The 10,821-nt window shown below is 40.4% G+C and overlaps 1 protein-coding gene across 2 annotated transcripts in view; it reads left to right on the forward strand.

Moving 5' to 3' along the window:
- Nucleotides 1–10,821, forward strand: part of VPS54 (VPS54, GARP complex subunit) — a 56,865-nt gene that overhangs the window by 24,875 nt on the left and 21,169 nt on the right. For both annotated transcript variants that reach the window (XM_018555650.1, XM_018555641.1), the window contains 4 exons: nt 838–1,181; nt 4,292–4,421; nt 5,362–5,543; nt 8,093–8,205. In XM_018555650.1, the coding sequence (XP_018411152.1) occupies nt 838–1,181; nt 4,292–4,421; nt 5,362–5,543; nt 8,093–8,205 (769 nt within the window). The remainder of the gene's footprint in view (nt 1–837; nt 1,182–4,291; nt 4,422–5,361; nt 5,544–8,092; nt 8,206–10,821) is intronic.

The following is a 10,821-nucleotide window of genomic DNA, read 5'->3' on the forward strand; positions in this document are numbered from 1 at the left end:
TGCTCCACTATTCCCCCAAGACCTGCTGTGTTAAGCTGGCCATACACCTTACAATTATCTGCAGATTTTCTGTGGTCAGATGGAAAAGGTGCAACAGATTCCTCCATCTACACTAAACTGTGGGGATGGAGGAATCTCCACCTGGGCCAATCTGTTGCACTTTTTCCACCTGACCAAAGAAAATCTGCAGATATATGTAAGGTGTATGGGCACCTTTAGAGTAGAAGAACGTGGGTTCCAACAGCAGGGAGGTGGCAAGGGAGTGTGCATGGGTGAGTTTACCTTACTGGCGGGGTGGTCCTAAATAGGCAAAGTGATAATGTCTCTTTGGACATATTGTAGATGGTCAGATGTCTTGCCAACCACAGCAGCAGGTGAGAGGCTTCTGAAAGCAGCACTCGAATATATCTAGTGGCTTGCATTTGTTTGACCAATCTTAGTATTATACTTGGGTTAGTTTAACATTTTCTTTTGAGATTTTAGCTTCACATTTACTATTGAACTCTAACCAACTGATCTTTTCATTCTCATTTACGCTAAACTGTGCAATGTATGGTAACACACTGTAGTTATGTGTTGCAATTTAAAGTTGAAATTGAAGCTTAATTTATAGTTATCTGTAGACTTTGCACTGACATGTACATCTTTTCTTTTGCATGTTCTGTCAAATCAAATATGGTTACAGAAAAAATGGATGATATCCTCATATGTACTTGTAGTATTAAATAGTTAATGTTTGTAGTAAAAAAAAAAAGTAATACATGTTGCATAATTATTTTAACATAATTCCTTGTGTATACAATGTATTAATGTGACCATGTTTCCTTACCTCCATAGGCCACATTAAATGTTATCCGCAGCGTTATCCTCATGGTCTTAGACAAGAATCAGCGGTTCAGAGAAATGGAGGTAACAGCAGCTCAGAAGGCCCTGAGCCGAGAAAGCAATATGGACAGCGATCTGGCTTACTTGACTCACGAAGGCTTGTTTATAAGTGATGCGTTCAGTGAAGGTGAGCTTGCCCATGCTGCTACCAACACTAACTTTCAAAGGAATGCATCACCCAGCAGTAGCGAGCCTTCTGGCAGCGATTCTGTGTCTGATCCTGAATGCACTACTGACTCCTCTTCCAGCAAAGATCACACACTGCCTTCAGTTACCCCGGGGGGAGTAGAAATAATGTGAGTAAAATTAGAATTTGTAGAAATTACCTTGTGAAACCAGTCCTGATAATCATAACGTGATTTAGGAAGGTGTCTGTAGAATGATGTGCCTATGTGTAAGGACAGCCCCAGCCTGATATGACTGCATTGAGGTCCTAAATAGGCAAAGTGATAATGTCTCTTTGGACATATTGTAGATGGTCAGATGTCTTGCCAACCACAGCAGCAGGTGAGAGGCTTCTGAAAGCAGCACTCGAATATATCTAGTGGCTTGCATTTGTTTGACCAATCTTAGTATTATACTTGGGTTAGTTTAACATTTTCTTTTGAGATTTTAGCTTCACATTTACTATTGAACTCTAACCAACTGATCTTTTCATTCTCATTTACGCTAAACTGTGCAATGTATGGTAACACACTGTAGTTATGTGTTGCAATTTAAAGTTGAAATTGAAGCTTAATTTATAGTTATCTGTAGACTTTGCACTGACATGTACATCTTTTCTTTTGCATGTTCTGTCAAATCAAATATGGTTACAGAAAAAATGGATGATATCCTCATATGTACTTGTAGTATTAAATAGTTAATGTTTGTAGTAAAAAAAAAAAGTAATACATGTTGCATAATTATTTTAACATAATTCCTTGTGTATACAATGTATTAATGTGACCATGTTTCCTTACCTCCATAGGCCACATTAAATGTTATCCGCAGCGTTATCCTCATGGTCTTAGACAAGAATCAGCGGTTCAGAGAAATGGAGGTAACAGCAGCTCAGAAGGCCCTGAGCCGAGAAAGCAATATGGACAGCGATCTGGCTTACTTGACTCACGAAGGCTTGTTTATAAGTGATGCGTTCAGTGAAGGTGAGCTTGCCCATGCTGCTACCAACACTAACTTTCAAAGGAATGCATCACCCAGCAGTAGCGAGCCTTCTGGCAGCGATTCTGTGTCTGATCCTGAATGCACTACTGACTCCTCTTCCAGCAAAGATCACACACTGCCTTCAGTTACCCCGGGGGGAGTAGAAATAATGTGAGTAAAATTAGAATTTGTAGAAATTACCTTGTGAAACCAGTCCTGATAATCATAACGTGATTTAGGAAGGTGTCTGTAGAATGATGTGCCTATGTGTAAGGACAGCCCCAGCCTGATATGACTGCATTGTGACCCTTTCCGCTGCTTGCTATTGAACTTGTGACACTGACATTTCATTCTTAAAGCCTGATGAACGTCATTTAAAGCTGTTTGAATAATGCTAACCCTGGATGTGTCATCACCGCTGTGTAACTTACTCACAAAGCTAATCTCATAGATCTTCTGTCTTTCAAATAATTAAGAAAACCTGTCATGATTATATTATAGGGCTGTCAATTGCCTTTCTCATTTGGAAAAGGCAGCCGATGATACAAAAGCTCATAAGACCCATGAGTTTATGGTGCCACCTGCCAGGAAGAGGACACTATGATTTTAGTATTTCTTAGTCACTGACCTGGACCAAGTTTGCAGGTTAGGAGCTCAGAATCTGTGGTCACTCCTCATTTGATACCGGTTTTGCAACCTCGTCACATGGTCTGAATGAAGCGTTCCTTTTCATGGGCAAATATATCAGCTATGGGTGCTGGAAAACTGAATTGACCCCTACCTTACAGGTATATCTCTGGGGAGTAAGGTTTCTCTTAAAGGAGAACTATGGGCTTTTCCCCATAGTTCTCCTTATGGTAACGGGAGAACACAAACTAGCGTCCTCCCGTCACCCTAAAGGCCAAAGTAGGTGTGCAGAACCAGGCACTCTTGCGCAAATATTTCACCATCATCCCTAAGGGCTTGTTCACACCATTTTCTGCAATGCCTGCAGCGCGTCTTTGATGCGTTTTTACCGTGTTCTGGACGCGCTCTTTTTGATGCGTTTTGGACGCGCTCCAGTTTTGTTTTGTTGGGGGGTGTGGGGGCGTCAGTATGCAGATTCTTGCTCTGAGGTCACTTCCGGCCTCTCCTTACAAGTACTTCCCTTTGTGTATGCAAAGCTGACATGTATTCCATGTTTGTAGGCATGGTGTTGGTGCTAGCTATCTCTCTCCACTTCTTCTTATTTTTCTGATGCATATTTTTATATTTTGGGATGCCGAGGGTCATAAAGCTGTGGAGCATGCTCCACCAAGCCCACAAAACGTTTGATGTCCTGGGACATGTTGCTCAACTGTACAGGATTCCCTTCTGCTGCTCCACCACAAACAGGAAGTCCAACGTTGATGAGATCATCAAATTGGAGCAAGAATACCCTTTTTTTCAGTTAGCTGCAGTGCGGTGCATTTCCAGCGCTTTTTCGTTGCGTTTTTGACGCATCCAAATGCGTTTCTGCGCGTCCCGGACAAGAGAAAATGTGACATGCACTATTTTTTCTGTCTGGAATGGAAAGCACTGCGCTGGTGTGAACTGGAGCCCAGAAAACACATAGGGATACATTGTGATGCGTTTTTAGTGCAAGAGCTAACTGTTCTGGTCTGGACAGAATCCGTACATCGCGTGAACAAGCCCTAAAAGATATGATCAAATGTCATATATTTTACTTTTCAGCGTTTACAAAAACTTAATACGTCAGGTTTAGGTAAACTGGCCTTTTAAGACAAACCTGTTTGTCTTAAGGGGAAATGACAGTGTTCAGAGCCGCAAATTCTGTTTTAGAGATCTCTTCAATGCACCTCATGATACAAGAAATCTACAGGTGATTCAGTTTTTGGTAGACTGACAGAAACTGTTTAACCCCTTCCTTAAGTAGAATATATCCTAGGTGACTAAAGCTGGTAAATTGATTGTACCCATAATCATTGTTTTACGATACTTGCGCTGTATTAATGGTGTATACCCTATGTTGTTCCAAAGAAACGGATGCTGGCTGTTTATTTGAATTATTAATGGTGTCCTTTATCACAGCACTAGATGGTTCTCTCCTGCAGCCTCCAACGCTGCCTTCTATGGTCTAGATGCTCCTTCATGAACATTCATTATTAACTATACTCATTTGCATTTTTTCTTTGTGCTTTAGAAGTGGAATTACGTCCTTCATGTTTTGTAATTCTAACTGGAGAGCTTATCTTGTTGCTTTTGTCTGGTTTTTCTTTTTAAGAATGAGTGAGGACATGAAATTAACAGACCTGGAACTTGGTAGAGTTGCAAACAGTATTCAGGAACTGCTATACAATGCCTCTGATATTTGCCACGACCGCTGCGTTAAATTCTTGCTGGCAAGGGCCAAGGTAAATCGTAAACCTTCCATTTTATTTTATGATGCTTTTTTTTTTACAAGTCCACGAGCAAACAGAGTTCTCAAGTATGAGCCTAATCTAAATACACACACACACAGCCTCCTAAGACCCCGCATAGCCCATCTGGGACCCTTCACGGCCCCCCTGAGACCCCGCATAACCCTCTTGAGATCCTCCATTGGAGACATCAGCTTGGCACCCCGGAGCAGCCCAGCGTATGTAGCTTCATATTATTCTGCATTAATGTATAATGGATTGCTGGGAATTGTAGTCCTCTATAGTTGGTTGCCCTTCGGCTTTGTTGTATAATGTATTACTGGGATTTGTAGTCCTCTCTAGCTGATGGTATTATTTTGCATTGCTGTATAATTTATGGATGGGATTTGTAGTCCTCTAAAGCTGGCGGTGGTATTCTGCATTGCTGTATAATGTATCGCTGGGATTTGTAGTCCTCTATAGCTGGTGGTATTCTGCATTGCTGAGATTTGTAGTCCCTCTACAGCTTGTAGTCCGTGGCAGAGCTACCAGGGTCACAGAGGTTGCAGCTGCGACTGGTCGCTGGCACATCATCACTGTCCTAAAATCATTAGTCTGTATTGTTTTAGAAAAACTGTCACATTGCTAATTGGTATTGGCGAGTACTTGAGAAAAAGTATTGGTACTCGTACTCAGTCTGCAAAAATGGTACCGGTGCATCCCTAAACTCCTATGTTATATTTACCCATGCAAGGAGGTTATTGCAGTGTTTTAGGGTTCACTATCAACATCATGTTTATTCTGTCTCATTTTACTAACCAAACTAAGTTTGTACAGAAGGGTCTAGATTTTTGTTATACACATTTAAGGATAACCTCCTAGTCTGTGCCTTACAAAGCTATAAACATAAATTCCCAGCTAATGTTGGTGATTGATCTATTTTTCTTCTCAATAGGACGGTTTTCTGGAAAAGCTGAATTCCTCTGAGTTTGTGTCCTTGTCACGGGCAGTTGAAATATTTGTACAGGATACAGAGAAGACCTGTGGCAGAAGAAGTATGTCACTACGAGGGGCTCTTCAGAGCCAAGCAAACAGATTTGTCAACCGGTTCAATGAGGAGAGGAAGACAAAACTAAGGTAAGGCTAAACAGGACTTTGTAAAGTGTATTTCCACTTTTGCAGTCAAATTTGAGAAAACCTATTCACACAGCATAGTGAAAAATAATAAAAAAACTATTTCTTACCTTTTTAGATGTTTTGTAGCAGCAGGCAAGATGGCTGAATCCAAGTTTTTCTGAGCACCTTCATAGTGATCTGTCCTTATAGAAAGTCTTGGGTCTGAAATTTGTGGTTTGTTTTTCTCCCATTAACATCAATAACATACAATGCAGATTGTTAATCGTTTAACTCTCTGTTAGGACAATCAGTGTTCAAATCTACTTTGCAAATCTTAATGAAATGAGTCAGCACAATAAAAACGGGGTTAACAAACCACACACAACTCACAACCCCATTTTTTAGCCTATACTGTGTGAATGGGAACATGTAACAAATGTAAAATAGGTGTTATCCCAATTTGGCTGCAAAAATGGAAATACACTTTAAGGTATTGCCTGTTTGTCCAGAGATTTGCCTTTACCTGTCCATAAATTGTACCATCTCCCTTAGGTCTACCACAGACTCTGTAGTGCAAGGGCCTTTCTAATTAGATACAATGTCATTGGTTTGTTTAGTTTTCTCCTCATAGTCCAAAGTTCTGGTAAATATAATGGAAATTGTAGCAATATAGTGTAATATGTATGGCTACTCTTAAAGAGACTTTGTTGTTAATCTGCTGATAGGTAAGAAATGCAAGTAGCAGATGTCTGCACACACTTGCAGAAGCTTTCAGTACCCCCTGCTTTGCCCGAAAATGGTTACTATTGGGCAGTCCTGAGGAACAACCCAGTGTGCAGACATCTCCAGACAGATCGACAGCATTTGTTGTCTTAAAGTGTAACCCCAGCTTTATTGAGAAAACACAATCCCCCCCCCTAGGTGATCCATATACATTTCAGGGACTGTAGCATATGGTGTCACAGATTCATACCTTTTTCTGTTCTGTTTTTCACCTTGTCCTTTCCAGACTGATTCCTTAATGGGAGGCTCAGCCTTAATTATAACCAACAGGGCAAACGTCTGTGTACTAATGAGGAAAGATGCAGTGTCTGCAGTCCTTTGGAACGAAACAGTCCTTAGGGAATATCCCACTGAAAAGGAAATGCCTATTGAAGGGGGATTGCTATTGACCTGTATTGCCATGCAGACTTTTGAGAAAAGCAGTGAGCCAATCGAAAATCAAAGAATTACATTTCAGGGGGTCTTCTGAACACTGACGGTGTACCTATTGCCTCCAGGTTGTCTGTCATATTGGAAGGAAGCGAAAGTTCACAGTTTCAGAAATCTGAGCCATGGTTGTAGATTAAAATGACATTTTAATATTTAATAACATTAAATTACAAAATGGCTTATGTTGCAATTAAATGTTATATCATTTTAAACGAAAGTGGAGTTTTCCTTTTGAAAGGACAAAATATGTTTAAGATTAGTGTGTCAGGGCCGAAAAGGTTATCCAAGGAGATAATTTAAAGAAAACAGCAGTATGGGCGCACCTAAAAAAACCTCTAAACATTTGTAAAGCGTAGCAATGCGCTTTACAAATGTGTTCTTTGCTCTGCTGTGTGTTGAAAAGAAGAAATAAAATGTCAGGAGGAGAGCCTGGTCATGTGACCACCTATCATACTTACATGGCCAGCTCTCCTCCGAACACGGAGATGTCTCTGCTTTGTTGGCTGCATCCTACGGCTTGATTTTTCTGAGTAGGATGTGTCCACAGCGCAGCAGTGTATAATGGATAGAGCATAGCGATTTTCGATATCCATTATATTTTGTATAGATTTGTATCTTTCTCTATTTTAAGTATCTGAAAAAATGAAACATCTGGGTATGAGAGAGCATTATCTCCCACAAGTCAATGAGTGTATATTGATCAAGCCAACACCAGACCTGAGCTTTGCTGTGTCTGTGTGTGTCGTGGGGAGTGTCTATGCACACACAGAGATTAAGAAAGTACACATTAGATAACTATAGTAAAGAATAGAGAGGTTTGCACTGTTTAATCATTTTTTTTTTTTTTACCTTGTGTTCAGAGTTTGCATAATGTGGGATTGGCAGGGTCTCTTCTGCATATTCAAACAGTCGGCTGAAGCTGATTATCTTGTGAGAGCATCTTAAAATAGTTCACTCCTGTGCAGGGTGACTGTGAGGCTCTAAATACATTGATGAGGGATCTAGGGATATGTGAGCATTTCTAAATTCCTTAATTGAGGTTTCATAGTTCATAATCCCCGGCCTAGATGATCTTAGAGGAGCATTAGAATAATTGCACATATGCTTATAATACATCACTGTCACTGTGTAAGATAAATCTAATTTACTATAGTTTACCTAGCAAGATATTACAGCAATCTTTGTTTTACTAGTGACCTGGTTTAGCACACTTTCATCATAAATAATGGACTTGTGTGAAATAATGTTTGTTTACTTGTGATGTTACTCATGCAGTCTGTGTAACCAGGAGATCTACTTTACCTGCAAATGGACAGGATGCTTTATTTAACATGGGCTGAAATGTACTGTCTCCTCAGCCTTCTGCTAGATAATGAGCGCTGGAAGCAGGCAGACGTCCCCGCAGAATTTCAGGACTTGGTCGATTCTATAACAGATGGCAAAATCATTTTACCTGAGAGAAAGCCTGGATGTAAGTTGGTATTCAGTGTGTTTAATAATTTAATATATTACACAATTAACATCCTGGAGGACTTTGCTGCTATTTATATTTGTTTAGTTGCTATTAATATTAGTAAAGTGCTCCTGGGAACATTTCTGTAAAGTTGCAGTCAGCTTTTCATAACTGTTTTGTTCTGCATTTATAGTCCTAGATATTCATGTGCACTTTGCAGGGTCCGATTTACTGACAGCCTGTCTTAATAAAAGCTGCCAGACCAAGCAGCTTGGTGCCAGCATTAGACCTGCACCAAGCCCCTTGGTTGGCTTGGTGCAGGTCTGATGCTGGCAGCCATTGACAACATCCAGTGCAGAGGAGACAGGATTAGCAGGACAGAGATATAACTGGTGGCTTCCATATCTGCAGATTGGGGACATTATCTGGCTCTCTTTTCTTTATTTGGACTTTCTTGTTTGAAGCATTCTTCTTAGGGATACTGTGAAGGGATTGATTGTTACCCCGTGGCTGGTTCCCCTATGGTGATCTCTCAGGCAGTCATTTGTCTGTGGTTGGAGTTGCTCCTGGGAGCACAGACCCTAATACCAGCATTATACCTAGAAATTAAAGTGCCGCTTCTGATTTGATCACCTCCACCTCTTCCTGAAGAAGCACAGTGAACCACGAAACGCATTGAAGCTAGAACCACTCCAACTGTCAAAATATCATCAAAATTATATTTGCTCCGTTTGTGATGAGATATTATATGCTATATGGGCTGTTATTACCTATTGTTGGAGTAGTACTGGGAGGTTGGAAATAACAGGGATTGTTTATCCCGTCAGTCACCACAAAATGAAGCGGTACTTTGTTTTTATTGGTAGGTGATTTTATGAAATGTGAATAAAGCTGTTAGATTTTAAATATTCCTCTCTGGCTGTGTCACTGGCACCTTAAAAACCCTGTATACATTTTTGGTTATTTCTAATTGTTAATAGGGGTGTGGTGCCTTTTTACTCAGAAGCACTATATGCAATATTTTGCGTTTAGTAACTTCCTATGCTGATCAGTTTCAGCTATATTTTCTGAGGAATATAGAACCCTTCCCCTTAATGTTATGAAGAAGAGGAAAAGGGGAGGTGTTGTAGTCGTGCCCTAGATGACAACACTGCTTTTTCATAGATACAGTATAGTAAGTTAGCGTTGTCACCCTGAGGCAGGAAGTGTTACTGGCAGGATCACCAGGGGGGAAATATAGGAAATAAAAATTTCTAAACTAATACAGCCACCACATCTAATGCATGAAAGGTTGCAACACATTACATTCTTCTTCTCCAGGTCTCAATTTCTTCCATATGTTTTTGAGGAATTTCCTCTGCGAGAATAACTCTGGTAATAACTGATCCAGTAATAAAGATTATCATCTGTGTGACTGTAAGGGAATTATGAAAACATTGCTGGAGGTGCTTGGGGAACATAGTTCACATACCCCCACTGCACACTATGTCGGTTATTATGTTAAGCAAGCATCTATATTTTTGCAGATCATTCTGCCTCTTTATATTTTAGATGATGTTCCCAGAACTGCTGACCATTTTCTTTCACAGAGTATCTGCTATTTTGATGTTACTTTAAGGGCATCCGTGGGCTAATTAAAACATTAAGTCAGTGGCATGATAAAGCGCCTACGCTTATTTGACAAGTACCCTGTTCTCAATAAAACATTGAAGGCTCAGTAGAATAAACCATCTAAAAAGCAGGAAATAAAATGCCAATTTGAAGTTTCTCCTTGCCTTTCTACTGCAGTTATTGCTAGTTCAGTGTCAGTTCTTATGTTGCCCAGATACTAAGTCTTGTGCATGAAAGCATCTATTCTACAGGAACCAGGCAGATCATTCCTTTTATTCCTCTGTTTCTGGTTGGGGATGGAAAGGCAGTAGTTGATTTGGGGCAATACTGATGCTGTAGTATATGCTGTCATCATTACCTAATCCAATCATCACATCCAGTTTAAGAAATAGTATTCTAGCTAGCTGTTAACCATTTCCAGCATCTAGTAACGTTAGCTGCACACGTAATTGCTCTTTCTGTGCAATGGTAAGATTGAATTTGCATATATAATGTCTTAGATGGAGCTCAGCACTTTATCAATGTCCTGATTCATACGCAGTTTAAACTGGGCTATAATGCCCTTGGCTTTATCGTAGGGCATCATGCATACATGTATTTGAGCAAAGAGCTGTTTATATTTCCCATTGCAACCAGTGAATAATACAGTACTTTCTTCTGACACTTGCAAGAAGTGAAAAGTAACAAATGTAAGATTAGATTTCAGTTCAGTGTGATCATAAAACATGATTTATAATTGGTTGTGCTTAGTCGGTGCACACTGCTATTAAAAATAAAGTGCATCTATAATCAAAGCATTTTTGTTAAAGGAGAACTATGAGGTGAGTGCTTTTCACTCACCTCATAGTTCTAGCCGACCTGTGACAATGAGACTGTCACAGGTCGGCTCAGTAGATCGGGTGATGAGCGAACACATACAGGGTTCGCTCACCTCTCGATCCTGTCACGGCTCTCTGCCGTGACAGGGGGAGGGGCTGGATTCCCCTCTCCCCGCTCCGATCTGCCAGCGCTGACTGGCGGAAC

Source organism: Nanorana parkeri, unplaced genomic scaffold (assembly GCF_000935625.1).
Source record: "Nanorana parkeri isolate BGI_ZX_2015 unplaced genomic scaffold, ASM93562v1 scaffold11, whole genome shotgun sequence".
Lineage (NCBI taxonomy): Eukaryota > Metazoa > Chordata > Amphibia > Anura > Dicroglossidae > Nanorana > Nanorana parkeri.